Source organism: Taudactylus pleione, unplaced genomic scaffold (assembly GCF_031769625.1).
Source record: "Taudactylus pleione unplaced genomic scaffold, aTauple2 ptg001314l, whole genome shotgun sequence".
Taxonomy (NCBI): Eukaryota; Metazoa; Chordata; class Amphibia; order Anura; family Myobatrachidae; genus Taudactylus; species Taudactylus pleione.
Window position 1 is genome coordinate 10,923,127 of NW_028285714.1, and position 23,451 is coordinate 10,946,577.

At 40.3% G+C, this 23,451-nt stretch overlaps 2 protein-coding genes across 2 annotated transcripts in view; one reads left to right on the forward strand and one right to left on the reverse strand.

Moving 5' to 3' along the window:
- The window catches only part of LOC148443245 (rap1 GTPase-GDP dissociation stimulator 1-A-like), a 154,657-nt gene that overhangs the window by 105,089 nt on the left and 26,117 nt on the right, over positions 1–23,451 (forward strand). Inside the window, exons 6-8 of the mRNA XM_088463084.1 lie at positions 6,934–7,059; positions 8,494–8,637; positions 14,280–14,411. Coding sequence (XP_088319210.1) covers positions 6,934–7,059; positions 8,494–8,637; positions 14,280–14,411 — 402 coding nt within the window. The remainder of the gene's footprint in view (positions 1–6,933; positions 7,060–8,493; positions 8,638–14,279; positions 14,412–23,451) is intronic.
- The window catches only part of TSPAN14 (tetraspanin 14), a 114,128-nt gene that overhangs the window by 8,018 nt on the left and 82,659 nt on the right, over positions 1–23,451 (reverse strand). The window lies entirely within an intron of this gene.

The following is a 23,451-nucleotide window of genomic DNA, read 5'->3' on the forward strand; positions in this document are numbered from 1 at the left end:
TTTTATACCATAGAAATGTATTATATCGTCTGTTGAACAGTTATGTACTGTCTTAAAGTGTGCGGATAATGAGTGTGTCTCCAGGCCTCTCCGGATTTTACGCAGATGTTCCCCCATCCAGGTTTTAACATTTCTTGGCATCCGCCCCAATATAGGATTTGCCACATCTACACTCTCCAGCGTATAATATATTTTTGGTGCTACACTTAATGAAGTCTTTTTGTGTGTTCTTCCATTAAAATTAATAGTTGTCGTTTTCTTTTCATTATTTGACTTCTTCACGTGTCTACAGCCTAAACAAAAGCAGCATCTATAGAAACCTACAGATTTGTTTACAGTTAAGGTTTCCTTAACTGTCACTCTTTACCAGTTTTGATCTTATATTGGCTGTCTTTAGATATATGTATACTGGTTTAGATGGAATGACCTTTCCCAATACGGTATCCCTTTGTAATATCGACTAGTGTTTTTTAAAGACTTTTCTATTTCCCTATGCTGGGAATTAAAATCCGAAATAAAAGCCCACTGAAAATTATCATCCTTAAATTTCTTGGGATTGGATTTTAAAAGGTCCTTTTGTTTGATAGATTCCAAATCCCTCACAACCTTATCTTTATTATACCCACTTGTAAGGAATGCCTCTTTAATTTTTTTGGCTTGAACTTTAAAAACCTCCAAGTCACTGCAGTTTATCCTTATTCTCTTCAGCTGACCACCAGGTATCAAGGTCAGCCATTGATTGTGATGGCAACTGCTCGCCTCAATATATGAAAGAGAGTCCGTTGGGTTTTTGGTAAGTCTTAAAAAGTAGTTTTCCCTCCTCTACATAGGACTGTAATATCCAAAAAGTTAAGGGTTTCAGTTTGGATGTCAAAAGTCAAATTGATATTACGATCATTAGTGTTTAAAAATTTGCAGAAAGAATCCAATAAAAATGTCTCCCCTTGCCAAATAAAAAAGATATCATCTATATATCAGAGCCAGAGCACTACGTTTGCCCCATGGGGGTTATTACTCCAAATTATCTCATTCTCCCATGCCCCCATGAAAATGTTAGCATAGCTAGGGGCAAACCTAGTGCCCATGGCCACGCCAATCTGTTGCAGATAAAAATCATCCTTAAATATAAAATAATTATGCTTTAAAATAAAATCCTTCAATTAGGAATTCCTGTATGTCCAAACTCATGGTGGAATTCTGTAAGGCAGCTTTAACATCCTCAACACCCTGTTCATGGCAGATTATAGTATAAAGGGAGCATACATCTGCACTCATCATATAAAAGTCATTCACCCATTGTATATTACTCAATAAGTTTAAAAAATCCCTAGTGTCCTTCAAATGGGATTTATTTAAAAGGACCATTGATTGGAGATGGAAGTCAATAAACTCAGACAAATTAGCTGAAATGTAATTGATGCCTGAGACAATCGGTCTCCCCGGTGGATGAACCGGGTCTTTGTGCACTTAGGTAAAAGGTATATGGCCGGCACTGTAGGTTTCTCTATAGTGAGAAAATTTGACTCTGTGGTTGACAATGTTCCTTTTTCCACGTACATGTTAATAAGTAACTTTAATTCTTTCAAGAAAGTTTCCATAGGATTCTTTCTAAGCTTCCTGTATGTCCATACATCAGTAAGCTGCCTTGTCATCTCACTTTCGTAATCGCTGACATTGAGGAGGACAATACCCCCCCTTTGTCTGTGGGTTTAATCACCACCTCTTTCATATTACCCACATTTTTCAAGGATGTTCTCTCTCCAAAGTTAAGATTACATTTTATTTTCTTGGATGTTGCTCCTTTTAGGTCCTCCAAAACTTGCGCAGAGAACGCATCTACAAAACTCCCTTTTAAGTGAGCCTGGAAAAAGGTAGATTTAGGTTTAAACTTTGATATGGACCCATCTTCTGAAGTCCCTATACCTTCCTTCTCTTCCTTCATGAGGAAGAATTTCTTGACCATTAACTTTCCTATATATTTTTGCAAATCTACTGTATATAAAATGCAATATCATTCATTTTTGCTGAGGGGGCATATTTAAGACCTTTACTCAAAACCGTCTTTTTGTTATGACTTAAGATATGTGAACTTAAGTTGAAAATTTTGACTTGTCCATTTAGGTCATTATCTATAGGGATACTTTTAGTTGGTTTGTTCTGATTACAGTTCTTTTTAGTTTTTCTCTTTCTTTGTCTCTGTAATCTTTTTTTGCCCCCCCCCCCGTTTCCCTCTATTTCCTTTTTATCGTCTTTTATCATCAATATCGATATCCTTTTCTCTCTTGTCTGGCCTCTAAAAATGTTGCTTGAGGGTCGATATGGGTAAATCCAATAATGGATCAAATCTGTTATTTTGCGGGGTAAAAACATTTTCCTCTCTATTTTCCTGGGTTTCTAACCTCTTATTTTGATTCCTCCTCCATCTCCCATCATCCCTTTATCCTCTAGAGTATCCTGAGAAATGGGGTCTTTTATATTCACCCCTGTATTGTTCTAATCTTTTATACTGTGTCTGTGGGGTTTTAGAATTATTTGCCCATTTCTTATCTTCATAGTTTTGTATGTTTTGAAACTTTTGTTTTTCCTTTCTGGGAGTAACATATTTTTGGTGGTATGTTTTAGCCTAATCAAAAACACTAGAGTGCTCCCCATCACTCACGTTGGATAACTTTGAGGTTTTTTCATTTCAAATTCCTTTCTATTTTCATACATTTTTGTTTTATTCTGTCTTCTAAAACTCTACATTCAGGCAGATCTGCAAATAGTAGGACTAGGGATTTATTAGTTTCAATAATGGTTTCCAAGTCTTTCAGTTTGTTTCTCCTTTCCTCTATGATTAAATTAATCAGGGAATAAGAGCAGCCTTTCACAATTTTATTTTAAATGACTCAGAGGCTGTTAGGAATGAAGCTTTTTTCTTTATTTTGAGAACTCTGGGGATAATCTGGTGGGCTATGTATTTCCCTGGGGTAGCTATTTCCCACCATATGCGGCTTTCCCTAATCAGATCTTTTTCTAGATCTCTCATGATGGTCTCAAGGTCATCGTCCTGTACCTTCTCTGAATGTAAATATAACAAAAAAAAATGACACAAACCCCAAGTTAGAAAAGGGTGAAGAAAACAGATAATGCAGTAAAAATAATTCTATAGGGGGTGCGCAACACCTGCTTCCAAGCCAACACACAGAAAGGAGAGTGTCACCACACTCCCACTAGCATATAAGTATAAGAAAAAGAACTGGGCAGGGAATGGCGCTGGATATAACAAACCAATAAAAATTAATATAAAAAGTGAATAATACTCAGTCCTTTAAATAATTTTTTGATGGTGATTCAATAAATATCACATGAGATGATGGTCAAAGTTCCTCATAATGGGTTCAAATCATCCAGATATTCTCCCCAACGTGTATGCCAAAAAAAAGAACACAAAACACAAAAGGTTCTTAACAAAGAAATGACTATAAAAACGATCTTTCTAATAAATGATCCTTCCAATTAATGATCCCCAAGAGGTTTTATAAAAAGAACGTACCTCAACGTACAACAAAGCAAGTGGGGAATATTCACATCTGGGTATCTTTATCTATCCACTCCCTTATTTCAAGGATAAACTGGCCAACGCAACAAATGGGATAAAAATCTAATATTCGGTGCGTACCCTACTTACACGCAGGGTGATATCTGTACCCATTAAGGTTTCTTTATCACCCCTTCCCAATTCTCATATTGACACTTCAAAAAATCAAATACGCATCCAATATTGGATTTTCATCCCATTTGTTGCTTTGGCCAGTTTATCCTTGAAATAAGGGAGTGGATAGATAAAGGTACCCAGATGTGAATATCCCCCACTGGCTTTGTTTTAAGTTGGGGTACGTTCTTTTATAAAACTTGTTGGGGATCATTAATTGGAAGGATCGTTTATTAGAAAGATCGTTTTTTAAAGTAATTTCTTTGTTCAGAACCTTTTGTGTTTTGTGTTCCTTTTTTTGGCAACCCATTATGAGGAACTTTGACCATCGTCACATGTGATATTTATTGAATCACCATCAAAAAATCTTTATATGAATTATTATAGGCTTGTTATATCCAGCGCCATTCCCTGCCCAGTTCTTTTTCTTATACTTATATGCTAGTGGGAGTGTGGTGACACTCTCCTTTCTGTGTGGTGGATTGGAAGCAGGTGTTGCGCACCCCCTATAGAATTGTCTTTACAGCATGGAAAATGCAGTCTATTCAGAGTGGGACGGAAAAGTAATTGTGTTTTTGGATCATTTGCATAAATTAAAGGCTGACGCAAGCGTGCTCTGATGATGAGGATGGCTGTCAAACTAAGCATACGGATAGGGACTGTGATTTTGTGCATGCAATGCACAAGCACTTATAGCCGACAAAGGTTTTGGATTCATGGTCAAGCAACAGAAATCATATATCATACCTCCCAACTGTCCCACATTCAGCGGGACAGTCCCATTTTTCTGGGACTGTCCAGCTGTCCCACCCACGGGCCGCGGTGTCCCGCGGTGGGGGAGGAAGTTGGGTATAGCAGAGCAGCGGGTGTGCAGAAGGTGAACAGGTGCCGTGCGCATGTGCACTGCATCTGTAAACCTGTGTAGGGAGAGCCTGGGGTATGCCCAGCATCTCGGTGAGTGCTGGGCATGCCCCCTATAGTGACACCATCGGGAGTTCCCGCGAGGCTCTGCCCCGTTTCCAAGAGGCCACGCCCCTTCAAGCAAAGCCATGCCCCTTTAGTGGAGCGCACAGCTCCGGCATGCAAAGTGTCCCTCTTCATGAGGGACAAAAGTTCGGAGATATGCATCTATAATAACATTTGGCGTGACCCCACATAAAACACTGTAATGCGAGCCATACGTTTATGTAATTATAAAAGCGTTGTATAGTGGTATGCTTAGCAGTTATAGAGAAAGCAAAATATATGAGAGCCGCCACTCATGAACTTTTTTCAACCTATTTAGTTATTTTTATTAAGTAGCGGTTTTGGATTCATGATCAAGGAACAGAAATCATATAAGTTTACATTTGGCGTGACCCCACATAAAACGGTGTAATGCGAGTCCTACATCTATAGCATGATTCCCCGTTCTGCAGATGCCTATCCCTGATCAAAAATGCTGATCATTGGCATCGATTATTGCCAATCCATCTGGGAATCAAGGAAATTCAACATATTAAAAATCTCACACTTGCCGATTCTGACCATTTTTGGGTCTAAATCTGAGAATTGAGATTGTCCAACATGTTGAATTTCTCTTATCTCCTTACCCTAACAGAATGGGAAATCTCCCCTATAGCAACTAGATGTACAAGTCCTATAGGGCACAAATTGATTCTCCATCCATTTAGATACACAGTTTAGCAGTAAATATAAATTACAAGATAATTGCATTTCTTAAATTCCACACTTGACTGAAAACAGTACTGTGTGAATTTATTGAAGGATGCATGCATTACTAGAGGAGGTTCATATAATTACATTTATTAATACTGTTTTTACAGTTATTGCATAAACATTTTCACAATAATGTAAAATGCATTTATTGATTTTCTTTTAAACTATCATCATACTGTATCTCGTAAATGAGGAACTCATTATAAACGAGACAGAACTTAATAGAATATTTTTCATTTTGCAATCCATAGTTACACAGAACAAATTACTTACTAATCTAATTTTCAGTCCTAAGGCAATAGTTTTACCTTAATGTGCATATATCAAAGTTATTTAACATCTGAAGATCCCATGTATTCCTAGATTACCAATTTAAAGAGACAGTGTCACATGAAATAGAAAATGTAGTTATTAAAAATTAATAAAGCTTGGAGAGAGATACAATTGGAGGTAAATAGCACCAACCAATCAGCTCCTAATTGTCACTTTACAGGCTGTGTTTGAAAAATGACAGTTAGGAGCTGATTGGTTGGTGCCAAGTACCTCCAATTTTATCTCTCTTCAAGCTTTATTAAATCTCCCCCTAAGAATGATGTGTATGGTTTGGGAATAAAACTTCTCATGAATGTGTGTAGCTGCAAATACATGAACAATTATTTGTTATTTTCAATGACATATGTTTCAAAGTTTATAATAAAATCTGGCCACACTGAATTATTATTCATAAATGTTCCAGGCTTCGATGCCAGAATTCAAACTTTTTTTTTTTTTTGTAAACCTGCCAGTCTAGACCCTGCATCCATATAAACAGGATAATCGGTATCAGTGACACATGGAAAAATTGAGGCTATACCTTTGCAGCTAGTTACCAATCTACTTGCCACTGGGCAAGCAATCACCTAAAAAATAGGTCTCCAAATGTTATAGTTAGCCTTTTAAATGCTCTTATTAAACAAACTTTAAAAAAAAATTAACTTTGGGCCTGATTCATAGTTGTACAGTATAGCAGCTATGCAATATCATACAGCTGATATGCTACTGCCACAGGAGGCATCTAAGGACAAACAACGCCTCCTGTCGGCATCGCAGATCTGAGTGCTGCACCCCAAGATGCAGCATCGGATCACCACCACAAACATCGGCCATCAGAGCCAGAATTTCTCTGCCAGTTGCGGGAACTCTGTAGACCCTGGCCTTGACATGCCTACAAAACAGTGGTGACATTACTCCATTTTGTAATATGGACCACATTTTGCCGCCCCCAAACTACCACAGTGCTCCCATGCTACGGCTTGGGGGAACTGCGAGCGATCTCACAGACACTGTACTGTATGCAGTAAAGGTCCTGCGCATGCACCGATCAGTGTATACATAAACCATCTGCTTTGCATACATCTCTGAATCAGGGCCTTTGATTATTTTAAACACACGAGTGAGCGTTTTATGTGGTGCTGACAGGTCCAGAATCATACAAAGGCAAGAAAGTGGTTTAAAGATGTCTCTTCATTTTTATGTTACAGAAAGTGCTAAGGAAGCTCTAAGTAAGACCATGGTTGTTGAACAGATGGTAAAGCAGCTGAAGAGGGCAGAAAACCATGAAAGAGTGGAAATTATCATTGAGGTCCTCCAGATGCTGGCAGAGAATGGTATGTTGTGTAGCACAGTTATTCTAATGAATCAAGCTCTCCAACTCTGAGGCTTGCTGCCTGTGTAATGAGAAATTCATCTGGCTGAATTGGGTCTAGCAGGAAACCATGTGCATCAAAAGAGAACAGGACAAATGAAGACAGGAAGAAAATAACTTATATGCAGACATTTAACAGGAAAGGAAAATGTCCACATAAAACACACAAATCTCTTACAAATGTAAATTGTGTCCATACTTTAGAAGGAACTAAATACTTGAATTGTCCAAATCTATTTGTGATGGTGGAGTTATATTTAACAGCTTTTCCATACCCAAACCAGAACTGATTTTTGCAGTACAAAAAGTTACTGACCATGTGGAAATGGGGCATCCTGTGGCCATATTGAGGCACTTTTTTAAGTGAATTGTGGAGAGTAGACAGTATTGTGTTTCCTCATATTCTTTTTGTTTTGGGGGAGTGGAGGAGACTGGCTGAGAGAGCCCCCGTGACCACTCATGACTGCCTACTTACTGCAGCCACAAATAGAAACTAATTTTATATATATATATATACATATTATATATATATATATATATATATATATATATATACACACACACACACACACACACACACACAATATATATATATTATCCACAGGGCGGCATTCCGTACAAAACAACAGTGGTAGGACTGCAACGTTTCAGCGCTTTATTGTGCATAAGACATCTTATGCTTGACAAAAGCACACAATAAAGCACCGAAATGTTGCAGTCTCACCACTGTTGTTTTGGTTTTTGCACGGAGTGCCGCCCTGTGGATATTGTATGCGGTTGGTCCTGGCTCTGGGGCTTGCTGTGGAGGGCAACAGCCACATTTGCCATGGACTTTGTGAGTGCCGGATTCTGGAGTTTTATTTATATATATATATATATATATACACACACACACACACACACACACATTATATATATATAACACATACACACTAGTGTCCTTATGAAACAAAATTAGGCCAAGTGGACCATGGCCAGTCTCCAATGTGAGGTTCCCACATACCAAAGCAAGAGGCCTACAGGGATTCAAAACAAAATCAGTCAATTTGGGAGAAGAAGTATAAAGCCTGGGCCAGGAGGAGAACAGAAATTGCTTAAGTAAAAAAGTATTTTTTCTCTCACTGAAAAAAAATTAAGGCAGTGTTTTGAATAGGTTGAACAGAGGCAACGAAAAAGATTAACCCCAAGGCAACATCATCTCTTGCTACACCTGTAGATATACCTTTGTTGTTTTATTTTCTGAATAATAAACAATATCAAAAAGGTAAACATGCATGATCTAATTTACCTCTCACCCTGTATATGGACACAGTTGGCAATTATAGCAATAACCGTCTTGTACTAAGTGGCTTTACAATAGATTACTGAGTGTGCAATTTTTTTTTCACTTATACAGAGCCCCTTAAATTACAACTAGTAGAAGCCTACGTTCAGGAGACACTGTGTGACATTCTTCAAAAATTACAAGACAGCTCACAGACAGAAGACATGTGCACACTGAAGTCATCATCGGACCTTATTGTGTCATTGCTACTTGGTGGTAAGTTTGTAATATACACAGTGACTTTTGTATTCTAGATCCAGCAGACAGTTCCTCAGTGAGCAGAGTCATGAAAAAACAACTTGAAGAACATTGATTAGTTAAAAAATAGTTAAATGAGAACGGCTTTTCAAGGTTCAATAAAGCCTTGTATTAATTTTTTTTTTCTTTAATTTTTAAACAAATTCACATCCCTAAGTGGTAACAAGCTGAGTTTTTCTGCTGTGTTCTTTTATAAATGGTGCTCTGGCAGACGGTGGATTTTTTATTTTCCTTACAACATAACACATGTGCATGTCTGAGCAAGGATTGTGATCATCGCTCAGAGCCCATGTCTCGTGGCGTTTATTATGGTTTGACTTTGCCGCTTGGTGTTAAGTACTAAGAAAAATGGCACATGAATTCAATAAAATACTAAATAAAAAGCAAAAAGGTAGTCCTGTGGGGCTGGATCTTGTTAAATCCCAATAAAACTGAAGGAAGTAATCACAGGGATGCTACTACTCATTACGTCCCTCGGTTGTTAGAGGCAATGTGCTAGCTAGTGAGAAGTCGTTCCATTGTATAGTGTCCCTCTGAAACCAATGAAATACATATATATTTTTTTAGCTGTAGCTTTCCATCTATTCACCTTTCATCTGCTTGGAGTAATCACACTTTCAAGTGTGTTATTCTAAGCCAGTCTTCACTCTCCAAATGAGCCGTACACCCAAAGTGGTTATTTTAATTCAAAATTACTCCAGTATTATATGGAAATCATATTCTTAATTTGTTTATACATTTATGGGTAAAATTTTTTCCTCTCCATTAAATCCTGGTTCAAAACACATATGCATCAAACAGCGCTAGAACAATTTGGAGTGAGTCAATTTCACTCCATGGGATATTGCTGGCAAGAACCCATAAAGATGTGAGCAAAAATAAGCCATGTTTTACTTACCGTAATACACGCAGGAGCTTGTGGCTAACTGAAACTGGCCCATTTATGCATATAACGATAACCATAACAATAGATTTACATTATCTTCTCCACAATTAATAAAACATAGAGCACAATGATTTTGCCTAAAAAAATCTGTAGTAATTTAAATCTTATTTAGTAGATGATAACTCGACAGCATGCGAATGTGTATAATATATATATATATATATATTACATATAACAAGCTTCACACACACCAATTACTTCAACAGTATCGCCTATATGATGGTCATAAAAATTCAGACATGTTGCAATCCTGTATAAATCACCAGAGACCGACAATCAAAGGTTTTTTTTAAAACCAGTTGAAAACTTTATTGAAAAACATACATGAGTAAAAAGGGGTACTTTTCATTAAGGCAATCACTTTCGATATGCACAATACTGATATTGGTGTAGCAGCAGTAGTTATCACATAGCGAGACTACTCAAAGTTTCAGTGCAACAGAAGCTCCTTCCCCAAGGGTGAGTTCAGTTTTTTTTACACCAATTATAAACATTATATATATAATACATATATATATGCACACACATGTATATATGCACACACACACACATATATATATATATATATATATATTTTTTTTTTTTTTTTTTTCCCTCACTATTTCTTCCACCCAGGACTTTGAGGTCCATAATAGACAGCAAAAATGCATGTATCAATTAATTACTTTTCCTTAATTTAACATAAAATGATTCTCACTTGAGCCTCATTTATGCTTTGATAACTGATCTACATTTGTTTAATCTGATTTCTACATTTGAATGTTTAAATTACAGTGCATTGAGTGAGATTTCCCAAAGAATTTACAAATGGGTCAAAAATGCCCCACTGAAATTAATGGAAGTTAATTTTATTACCATCAACTCTGTCCTAACACTTAGCCCCTGTATCACAAGCACGGCATACTTTTTGTTTCCTCTAACATAAACATTTGTGTATTCAAAAAGGTCCTGTGGGCACCTGTTTAATCGGTAACTACTCCCTAAATTTGCAGTATCTTCCCTTAGATGACCATTTGTATATTTTGAGCCACTAATACCCATTTTTCCACCTAAATTCCGGGTCTGACCCGGAGTTGGAACAAAGTTCCTATCCGGATCAGACCCAGAATTTTGCCGGCGCCAACTCGGGATATTCCCGAGTCGGCGCCGCTCACACCAGAGTCAGGTGGGCATAGACCTGGCTTTTCTGGAGTGAAAGTGGTCACTTGGAGATGACGCCATCTCCAAACACCACTGAAGCCGGACCAATCGGCCGGCTAGCAGTGAACTCCAGGTCATCATGACCCGGAGTGCGCTGTTCTCACAGCAGGGTTTCACGGGCTATGCCCGTGTTAAACCCTGCTAGTTACCTGGGTTGGATTGCCAAGTCACTCGACCTGGCGATCCAACCCTCTCCCCTTTTACACCAGCGAGTTGCCCGGGTTAACCATTCAAAAACCTGGGTTTTAGCTCCGGTGTAAAAGGGGTATAAGTGAACTTTACTATTCTAGATAACACCTTCATCTGTCCATGCCAAGTTTATATGTCACATTATGAGACATCTTTCAGCTGCCTTAAACTACATTCTAAAATCCTGATTCCCGAACTATACTCCTGCGTAAATGTGTACTGATAGATGTAAAGTCCCAAATGATGCACTTGATCTGTGCCTCCAAAACTTTCCATATTTGTTCAATAACCACTTTGATTTTTAAATACATTGGATATTTTTTATCTAGTTACGTGTCAACAGTAGATTTGTGTGTGGACTCCCGTGTCTTGGTTTTGGTTCTAATTCATTGTTGTGTTTTATTCTGCCGAAACCACCCTCACGTGTATTGATTTTGATTCTGGAATTAAAAAAAGAATTAGTAAACACAGCTAAAATCATGTCATTTAGGCCTGTTTTTGTTCCTACAGTATTATTAACCTGAATAACATTAATTTATAGTCAATTGCAGACCATTTTGACCACATCAGAGCTCACATTGTTGTTCACCAATATTGGCTAAAGCAGGGGTCTTCAACCTTGGCCTTCCAGCTGCTGTGGAACTACACATCCCAGCATGCACTGCCACCTTTTTGATATAACAGCATGCTAAACTATGGCAGTGCATGCTGGGATCTGTAGTTCCACAGCAGCTGGGAGGGCCAAGGTTGAATACCCCTGGGCTAAAGGCTGGCTGGCTAAACTAAGCAACAGAGATGCTGTTTGACATGCGGGAACACGCATCGTTGGTCGATGCATGCCCCACATGTCAAAGATATGAACGATTTTTACAATCATTATCATTCAGATCTTTAACAAAATCTGTCCGTGTGTATGCAGCATTACTTTGACACAAACACCATCCTCATCATTAATATCCTCATTAGCATCAGATGCACAAATATCCCCCTCACCCTGTTGCACTTCCACAGTAGCATCCTCAATTTCTGTCAGAATCTTTACTTGTGCTGCTCATTTCCACATTTGAAGATGGTGCAGAAATGGTGGAAGGAGGCTTCTTTAAGACTACAGTGTCAGAAATGTCAGACTCACACATGTACTCACAGATACACTTAGACTCTCCTTAGGGATTTGTTTAGTTTGTGAACACATAGTTTGTTCTTTAGCCTTAGTGTTTTTTTGTGCATTTGCCTGTTTTAAAGGTGACACCTCTAGACTAAGAGCAAGAAGCTGCTGCATATATGGTTACAGAAGACGCCGAACTGTCTTTGACCCTAGCTTCCGCAATAGGTGCATGAAACATCAGTGCATGAACCATCAGTAACAAGACCACCACTAGCAAAGAAAGGCCATGGTCTGAGCCTTTCCATGCAACTGCATGTGGTGTATGGAATATTTAAAATTTTTATTTTTTTGGCAATCATTTTTCCCTTTCTTATTAGAGGCTATGCTTTCTTTAACATTGTGAAATATTGTTTAGAATTCATGTGTCCTTTCTTAAACTTTATTTCCTTTGGACCACCTTTAGTAGATGCTGAATTACTAGCATGACTGCTGGCAGCAGCAGCAGCTCTAGTACTGGGTTGCTGCTCCTGCTCTTCAATCGACTGTTCCATATAAACGTACAGCACTCCTAGAAGAAGCAAAACACCACAAATGTGTATAAAACACGTGTGCTAATTAGGCATACAACACATTTCGATACTTGCATGTGTGCATGTCATGCCTCGAGGAATATACACAAGCAAGTATCGAAACATGTTGGCGGGAAAAAAGGACGCCAGAGGTAAAAGGGTTTGGTGGAACGAGTTTCTGCATGGGGACTCCTTGCGTTTCGTAAACTCTGCGCATTTGTCTACTATTTACATCTGGAAGAAAACACCATTTGGTGAGAGTCCACCTTGTCCTACCTGTGAAAATGATTACTTGTTTATTTTTTGTGTAAATAAACACAGTATTATACTATTGGATATTCCATATTTATTTTATGTGTACCGGATATATGATGATATGGGAGAGTGACGGAAGAACTACCAAATGACAAAAAAACTGTGATCCGCGTCCACTACATGCCTGTTTGTCTACTTATGATTGTAGACCAACATTTTTGGTAGGAGAGCCAAGTTGGGTTTAATATATAGTTGAAATCTATGACCTATTACAATATGTGTTTTATTTTATTTCTTTTGAAGTGCTTTTTGAAGAAAAGGGTGGATATCATCTGGATAAGAAGATCTGCAAGTTCTTGTGATTTATTCTAGTGCTGCAGGATTCTCTTTGGTGATATTTATAGTGTTTTACTCATAGAAGAAGGATGGCATCCTATTAATGTTGTTATATTTTTTAAAACACACAAGTTTTAGAATATTAAAATGTTTTAATAGTGCCTGAACAAAGAACAAACTGCTTCACAATGCCCCTGGTATAAGTCGGGTGGCACCCTAATAATAACGTTATATTTTTAAACACACAAGTTTTATATTTTTTACAAGGGGGAAGGGGAGAAGAGCCAAGCCCCGGCTTGGTTTGACTCGGAACCTTTGAGTTAGGATGTGTTCGGGTTCCAGAAATCCAAACCCGCACATCTCTATCAACAGTTTGGAAAAATACAATATCCAGAAATATTTCTATTGTTTTCTTATTCTTATAAGGATTATTGGGCAGGAACAACAAATCTCCACAAAAGTATTTACAATCCCTAACAACAAAACAGCAGTTGAAATAAACCCTGGACAAAGCATACTTACAGTAAAAGATAAGAAGACAGTCTAATCACAGTATTATCACTTTCACCCAGAGGATCTGTTTGATTTATGGTCATAACCAAGTTCAAAATGGACTAATGCACTTTTTTTATAATGTGGCAAAGTTTATTGTACAATCTATTCATTTTTTATTACTTTTTCTGTTGAATCTAATTGCTACCTGAATAAATTAGTATATGACTACATGAAGACAACCCCAGACATGTTCCTCTGACTCACAGGCCACCTGTGCTTGTAAGGGCAATAACAGTAGCATTGGTCTGGTTATACATGTTTTATATATTAACATAAAAAGATATCCAAACTTTTGATGGAAATGGCAATAGAAACAGCAGTCTTCAATTGTATTATTAAAGATTGAATGAAAATTAATTTTTTCCATTCTTAGCACGTCTTATAGTTGGCTTCATCTTTCACATTTATTTATAATTTTTTATTATTTTTTTTGTGTCATTTGCAGATGAGTCGATGCAAAAACTATTTGCCAATGGCTGCGGTGTTGTCTACCAGAATATTCCTATTTGGCTGACCTCTCGGCATACTCTACTTCAGATGACTGGAGCACTCACCATTGCTAATTTTGCTAGAAATGGTACAGTACAGTAATGTTGCTTTTATAAATAGGCATGATGTCCAGTTGCTAAGGGTAAAAATTATGGCATTTCCCTTCTGCGCGAATACCTATTATCTGAGAGAGTTTGGAAATTCATGGTAAATACATGATAAGGGTTTTAAATACCAGATAAACCTATACATAATGAAATGTTTCATTTTCTTAAAATAAAAAAAATAATTAAGTAAAGGTTTTTATCAATACAAGTAAGCATTGCAACCTAATGCTGGATTTGGATAACCATGGTTAACCAACGTTGCAGGCAGAAAGTTATTAAAAGAGTGATTAAAAATTTTCAAGAAAATAAAACTAACCATATGGCTAACTGTATTGCCTCAATTCACAATGGTTGTGATGTAATTCAGCGCAATGTTGAATAGCCCCCTGAAGGATGTCCCAGAGTTTCTCAATTGACCGCGCTGTTATGTCTGACTAGAACCACTTAAGATGGAGAATGCTGGTTACCGTGCAGTAAACTGAGTGTTTAGTTCGCTAACCGGCATTCTTTGATTAAAGGGCCACCCATGAAGCGGCTAACTTCACGCTAAGCAAAAAAAAAGCATCTTGTCCAGAATTTAAGTCAGATTTCTACTTGCACCTCAGGAGGGTTCGAGAAGAACTGTAGTCGGACTAAACAGTGAGGTCAACTGAATAGCTCTGGGAACTCCTTCCTGGGGCTATTGAACATCGCACTGAATTGAATCATCACTAATATTAGTTATACTGTAAGTACAAAAAAGTGATGAAAGATAATCCATAGTTGCCTACTCCTGAATTTTGGCTTACTCTCCTGGATACCTGGAAAAGGTTGCAACATTCCTGGATGCCACAGGGTGGTGCCGCTGCCCACTCCTGAGTGATATGGGCATCATTGGTGGCTTGGTGATGCAATTCGTGGTGAACAGCATCATCAGAGCCCCACCCCACCATAAAATACCCAGAATTGCTGCTTTGTATAGCATGGGAAGGGGCCGCAATGATGCAATCATGGCACCACGCCCCCCACACCGCCTATACTAATTTCATAATTTAGTTTTGTCCTTCAAAAAGCAATTAATTCCTGAGAAACATTGTAATCAGTAATAGAGAAATAATATGACTACACCTAGAAAGAGAAATATATATTTCATGTTCATATTTCATATCCCCCAATTGCCCCTGGTGGTTGGGGCAAAGCTGCTGATGTGACAGTGCCTTTAAATTAGGTTGGTTCTGCCTGAATCGGGAGATTTGCAAGGTATAAGATTACTCTTAAGACTCCATGCCCCAACTTTGGAGCGTCAATGTATTCATTTTTCATTAAAAAAATGTATTTGTGTTCTTGACTGTAGTCACTCGCACTGTCTTTATATCCAATCAATCAGTGATGTAGTCCCGTGCTGCCAGGCTGAAGCTTTCTTTGCTTCATGTATACAAATTGGACTAGCGTGATTTCGGGCTGATAGCCCAATTTTCAACACGTCATACGATGAATCGTGTCAAAATAGTTTAGCATATAGGTAGGATACGATCCTATGCACGCTCTCGCCGTTCTTAAAATGTATCGTATGACCAGATGTGCAGCCCATGTTAAAAAGCACCAAATCGTGCAATCAGGACTGCTGGGGAGTTCAAGGGAAAACGTACGATGAATCGCATCGTACTACATCGTACTTGTGTATGGCCAGCATAATACACAGCCACTGGTAATAACTTGCCATCATCATCCCCTCAAAGGGTAGAAGCAGAGACCGTCAGCCTTTAACCTTGCAAGTGGCTTGGATGCTATGGCGGTTTATTTCTCTATAAATAATTGGATGGTACTCTCCAATATTTTTACCAGACGATTTTTCAGCTGTGAATGGACTTATTAATTACAACAATATTGCCATCAATATCACACGTGATTTTTTCATCGGCTGAACTGCAACTCTGCAATTATACATAACTGTTTACCCCTTATTTTAGCCGGTTCCATGCAATAATACTTGTAATGTACAGTATATGTATTACTGATTTTGTCCACCTCTTTGTCCTGGTAAATTATTATTATTACTTTTCTTAAATTTACTCTAAGAGGGGAATTCAATATGAAACGTAAACTTCGCTGTCGAAGTTTATGTTTCATATCGGAGCTTTTACCTGGGATAAAGTATCGGGCGCGCGCCCGCTTACCACAGTATTCAATATGAAACTAACGAAAACGGGACCTGGCGAAGTGAGATTTGCGTAAAGTTACGAAATTTTCCTTAAAAAAATTGTAGGACCCCCCTAAAGTTGTAAAAACATGGGGGATCACTATGGGTACCCCCGTTTAAGCCTGTAAATGAAAGTCGGGGATTTAAATAGCCGCAGCAGGTGTTTTTTTCCCGACATTGAAGAAGTGTTGCAGAAGGGCACTTAGGTTATTTTTTTCGTTTTTTTAAGTGGTCCCATCAAATTTGGGGTACATGAAAATGGGTACTAGCATATTCTAGAAAACACCTGCCGCATCCTTGCAGAATAGCCATGAACCTATTTCCCTATTGTTAAACAATTTTTTCCCATTTTTTTCACCCCAATTTTTAAAATAATTTTTTGGCTTAGTTTTTTAATGTCATTCCCAGGGATGCAAGCTATTTTTTTTAAGCCTGCACCCCTAAACCCCAATTCTGCACTTTTTTTCGCCAACTATTCAGTGGTGAAAAGTTATCCCTGTTTTTTTTTCAAAGACTTTTCAAACCTGCGAAAAGTCTTCGAAATTGAATACAGTGTAAAACTAAAACCTGCGATAATGATGTCATAGGTGCGATATTAACGCAAAAAACGAAGTTTTCACTCCATATTGAATTCCCCTATATATGTCCTATTAAGGATAAATAAATTAGGGGTGAGCGGGTTCGGATTTCTGAAATCCGAACCCCCCCCCCGAGCCCCCCCGATCCGAGTCAGGCTCGACTTTTCCCGCCTGACTCGGATCTGAAATTCGAGGCAAAACGTCATCATCCCGCCTTCCGGGTCTCGTGGGTTTTGGATCCTATATAAGGTACCCGCGGCGGCGCCATTTTCTCACTCGGCTGTGGACAGTGAAGAGGGAGGGTGGGAGTTAGGGATGGCTGGGCTGTGTAGTGTAGTGTAGCGTAGTGTAGTGTTGTGCTGTGCTGCGCTGTGCTGCTGTTGTCCATAGGGGCTGTGTCCACTCCAAAGTCTTGTGCAGTGTCCCAGTCCTAAAGGGGTGCTGTACTGTTGTCCAGGGGGTGCTCTGTCCGTCAGAGGTGCTCCCCCCAAGTGCTAAAAAAATATATATTTTTTCTGTGTTTGTGAATGGTGTGCACTGTGGCTGCACGTGCATCAACAAAGGAGCAGCGCCAAGCGTGCGCTTGTGTCCCATAAGTAAAAGGCCGGCTGGCTGGTCCGTTAAAGGGTGCTGTAACCCCCAAAGGGCACTCCAAACAAAATAAAAAAGCTTTTCTGTGTTTGTGAATTGTGGGCACTGTGGCTGCACGTGCATCAACAAAGGAGCAGCGTCAAGCGTGCGCCTGTGTCCCATAAGTAGAGGGCCGGCTGGCTCATTTCTTAAAGGGTGGTGTAACCCACAAAGTGCACTAGTCTCCAACAAAAATAAAAAATTATTTTCTGTGTTTGTGTGCGCCTTAGCCGCACGTATATATCAATATAACATAAATGGAGGACCAAACTTTCTCCGATAAAAATAAAATATTGAAGGATCAAGAACCACTTCCTCCTAGTGCTGAAGCTGCTGCCACTAGTCATGACATAGACGATAACATGCCATCAACATCGTCTGCCAAGGCCGATGCCCAATGTCATAGTAGAGGGCACATACAATCCCAAATGACAAAGTTCAGGAAAATGACCTTGAAAAAAACATTTAAATCATCTGAAGAGAAACGTAAACTTTCCAATATGCCATTTACGACACGGAGTGGCAAGGAATGGCTAAGGTCGTTCCCTATGTTCATGACTAGTGGTTCAGCTTCACATGACGATGGAAGCCCTCCTCCCACTTAAAAAATCAAACGAGTTAAGCTGGCAAAAGCACAGCAAAGAACTGTGCGTTCTAAGAAGATATCACAAATCCCCAAGGAGAGTCCAAGTGTGGTGGTGGTGGCGATGCCTGACCTTCCCAGCACTGGACGGGAAGAGGTGGCTCTTTCCACCATTTGCACGCCCCCTGCAAGTGCTGAAATGAGCACCCACAGTCCACTTGCTGATATGCAAATTGAAGATGTCACTGTTGAAGTACAATAGGATGAGGATACTGGTGTAGCTGGCGCTGAGGAGGAAGTTGGCGAGGAGGATTCGGATGGTGATGTGGTCTGTTTAAATCAGGCTCCGGGGGAGACAGTTGTTGTCCGTGGGATGAAAAAGCCCATCACGGTCATGCCTGGGCAGAAGACCAAACATTCCACCTCTTTGGTCTGGCAATATTTCTATCCAAATCCGGACAACAACTGTCTTGCCATATGTACCATATGCAAAGGTGGAATAAGTAGGGGTAGGGACGTTAACCACCTAGGAACATCCTCCCTTATACGGCACCTGCAGCGCGTTCATAAAAAGTTACTGTCAAGTTCAGAAACTTTGGCTAAGACCGTAAGCAGTCCAGGGACACCTAAATCCCGTTGTCCTGTTGTATCCAAGCGCCTGCAAACCACACCGTCAACTCCCTCCTCATCAATTTCCTCCTTAGTCAGGATCGGAAGTAGTCCTGCAGGCCATGTCACTGGCATGACTGACTCTCCTATCCGGGATTCCCCCGGAGGATCCTGCATTGCTACGCCTCCTGCTGCCGCTGTTGCTGCTGCTGGGAGTCGTTCATCATCCCAGACAGGAAGTAGGAACACCACTACTTTTACTAAACAATTGACCCTCCAACAGTCCTTAGCGAGGAGGATGAAGTACGACAGCAGTCATCCTGAAGCAAAACGTATAACTGAGGTCTTGACTGCTATGTTGGTGTTAGACGTGCATCCGGTATCTGCCATTAGTGCAGTGTGATTTAGACAATTGATGGAGGTAGTGTGTCCCCGGTTCCAAATCCCATCTAGATTCCACTTCACTATGCAGGCGATACAGAGACTGTACAGAAACGTCAGAAAAAGTGTCCTCAGTGTCCTGAAAAATGCCATTGTACCCAATGTCCACTTAACCACGGACATGTGGACAAGTGGAACAGGGCAGACTAAGGACTATATGACTGTGACAGCCCACTGGGTAGATGTATCACCTTACGCAGCAACAGCAGCAGCGTTACCAGTAGCAGCATCTCAGAAACGCCAGCTCGTTCCAAGGCAGGCTACGCTGTGTATCACCGGTTTCAGTAAGAGGCACACCGCCAACAACCTCTTAGAGAAACTGAGGGAAATCATCGCCCAGTGGCTTATCCCACTTAGACTCTCCTGCGGATTTGAGATATCTGACAACGCCACCAATATTGTGCGGGCATTACATCTGGGCAAATTCCAGCACGTCCCATGTTTTGCTCACACAATAAACTTGGTGGTGCAGAATTTTCTGAAAAGCGACAGGAACGTGCAGGAGACGCTTTGGGTGGCCCGAAAAATTTCTGGCCACTTTCACCATTCAGCGACTGCGTGCCTTAGACTGGAGCACCAGAAAACACTCTTGAACCTGCCCCGCCATCACCTGAAGCAAGAGGTTGTGACGCGGTGGAACTCAACCCTCTATATGCTTCAGAGGATGGAGGAGCAGCAAAAGGCCATTCAAACCTATATATCCACCTATGACATAGGCAAAGGAGGGGGTATGCACCTGACTCAAGCACAGTGGAGAATGATTTCCGTGTTGTGCAAGGTTCTCCAGCCCTTCGAACTTGCCACACGTGAAGTCAGTTCAGACACTGCCAGCTTGAGTCAGGTCATTCCCCTCATCAGGCTTTTGCAGAAGCAGCTGGAGAAAGTGAAGGAGGAGCTAAGATGGAGCGATTCCGCTCGGCATGTGGGACTTGTGGATGAAGCCCTTCATTCGCTTTGCCAGGATGCCAGGGTGGTCAATCTGTTGAAATCAGACCACTACATTTTGGCCACCGTGCTCGATCCTAGGTTTAAAGCCTATGTGGTGTCTCTCTTTCCGGCCGACACAAGCCTGCAGAGGTGCAAAGACCTGCTGGTGAAAACACTGTCAGCTGAAGCGGAACGTGACACGTCAACAGCTCCTTCTTCATTTTCTCCCGCAACTGGGGCTGCCAGGAAAAAACTTAGGTATCCTAAGCAACCCGCTGGCGGTGATGCAGGGCAGGCAGGACCAAGTTTGGACATCTGGTCCGGACTGAAGGACCTGGCAACAATTTATGACATGTCTACTGTCACTGCATATGATACTGTCACCATTGACAGAATGGTGGAGGATTACATCGGTTACAGCAGCCAAGTAGGCATGTCAGACAGTCCGTACCTGTACTGGCAGGAAAAAGAGGCAATCTGGAGGCCCCAGTACAAACTGGCTCTATTTTACCTGAGTTGCCCCCCCTCCAGTGTGTACTCCGAAAGAGTGTTTAGTGCAGCCGGGAACCTTGTCAGCAAAAGGCGTAGGAGGTTGCTTCCACAAAATGTGGAGAAGATGATGTTCATAAAAATTAATTATCAACTCTTTCAGGGAGACCAGCCTCCAGAACATACAGAGGGACCTGTGGTGGTGGATTCCAGCGGGGACGAGTTAATACTCTGTGAGGATGAGGATGTACACAACACTGAAGAGGGTGAGGAATCGGTGGATGAGGATGAGGACGACATCTTGCCTCCGTAGAGCCAGTTTTTGCAGGGACAGGTTAATTGCCAGCTTGCTTTGTGGGGGCCCAAACGAACCAATCATTTCAGCCACAGTCGTGTGGCATACCCTGGCGCTGAAATGATTGGTTTGTTAAAGTGTGCATGTCCTGTTTATACAACATAAGGGTGGGTGGGAGGGCCCAAGGACAATTCCATCTTGCACCTCTTTTTTTTCTTTGAATTATGTACTGTTTGGGGCCTAGTTTTTCAAACTGCCATCCTGTCTGCCACTGCAGTGTCACTCCTAGATGGGCCACGTGTTTGTGCCACCCACTCGTGTCACTTAGCATAGTCATCAATCTACCTCGGTGCAACCTTTTGGACATAAAAACACTATTGTGAGGTGTGAGGTGTTCAGAATAAACTGGAAATGAGTGGAAATTAAGGTTTTGAGGTTAATAATAGCATAGGAGCAGAAAAAACAACACATTCTGTGATTTTAGCTGTTTTTATGCTTTTTTAAAAAAAAATACAGATCCAAAACACAAAACCCAGAACCCAAAACACCGAAGGGTGGTTTTAGCAAAACCAATCCAGATCCAAAACACGAAGAAAGATCCAGATCCAAAACCAAAACACAAAACACGAAAAGTGGCCGGTGCACACCCCTAAAATAAATATTTTACTATATTCAAATTATTAGCTTTGCTCTATTTTTTTATTATTTTCTCTAGGTATTTTAGGTGTTGTGTGCGTATTTGCACATTGCCAACAATTACAACTGAAGTGCCTAAAATGACAATGCAAAAAATTAAGTTTGTAAAAAGATCAATAAAACATTACATAATAAAATTCCAAACACATACTGTGTATAGAAAATATTTGTATAGACAATCAGTGGCAGAAAGAAAAAACGATGGAATATGTTATTCATTTTTATTACTTGTCTATTACAAAGTGTACTTTCCATGCCCTCTATTCAACCTTTTACTCTGCAATGTAATAGATCCTTTGGGCACGATGGGTTTCACTTCTAAGTTAAAAAGTAGTGACTGCGAACGAGGGTGGGAGGTGAGCAGTGTCCTAGTTTCTGTTTCTAACCTTCAGAGAATGATGAAGCATTTTACATCAGAGCTGATAGATATGTCAGCATCTCTTCTATTGCTCCAAAAGGTTCTCACTTCCATTAGGATATCCCAACTGGACAAAGATTGAGAGTCTGACATCTCTGCGCAGAGAAGATTGAAAAGCTTGAATGTGTTAGTACTGGCGGCTATGTTTAAGGCACGGGGGCAGATTAAAAGGAGATCGTGACAGACAAAAGAAAGAAAAATTGCTAAATCATATATGTAGTAGAAGAAAAGGCAAGTGATGTAGACACACACTCGCTAGAGAGCTGCAATCTCAGTTTTGTGATGTATAATTATAGCGAATACTTATGAGACAAAGTGAAAAGCCAGACGCTGACATATTCTCAGTAAAATAATGGTATCAATTTAATATCTGTAAAAACTATTGGCAAACTAATTAAAGTGCAGTTAAATATTTTGAAATACATTTTTGGAGTATTTACTAAAATTTTTATTTACTTATTTTCCTGTCTCTTACGGTTTTGTTTTGTTTTTATTTAGACTGTTAGTAGCTACTGTAATTGTAGACAATGGGGTCAATCCAATTGTTTGTGAAGGGTGCGATGTGCCGTTGCCACAGGGTTTAATACGCCAGCAACAGAGCCACATCTCCCACCCCGCACCGAGCCCGAATTTGCATAATTTTGTTAGGAGCCCTATGGAGCTGCGAGCACTTTTATGCGAATTCGGCCTACCGTAAAGTGCGGCTAGTGCGGCAGTGACTCACACCTGCAAGATCATTGCGGCTAATTGGATCGAGTCCAATGAGTGTACTACACCTGATTCACTTAATGCAAACTTCTGATGCCGCAAGTAAACTGCTGAACGCAGACTCCATTCTGCACATGTGCAGAATGGGTCCTGCGTGATCGCATGCAGGCCCCCATGTGCCTCTGCCTGTCTGATAGACAGAGCCATTTATCCATGGATGCTGATTCCTGGCCTCACAATTCCGGCCAGCTTGCGTAAGCCGAGGCTTACTCAGCTGGCCGGCGCTGTCGAGCATCGCAACCAGGTAACCCCAGGCTGCGACCTTGGACGCAACGGTGGGATCACAGATGCAGCAGGAGGAGTCAGGGCCATGCTCTCTGTGTGGCAGCAATGTTCACACACCCTTAGTTGCAGCTCTGCTCCTCCCAGAATGCAATGCCACGCGTGACGTCATCACCTCCAACATTC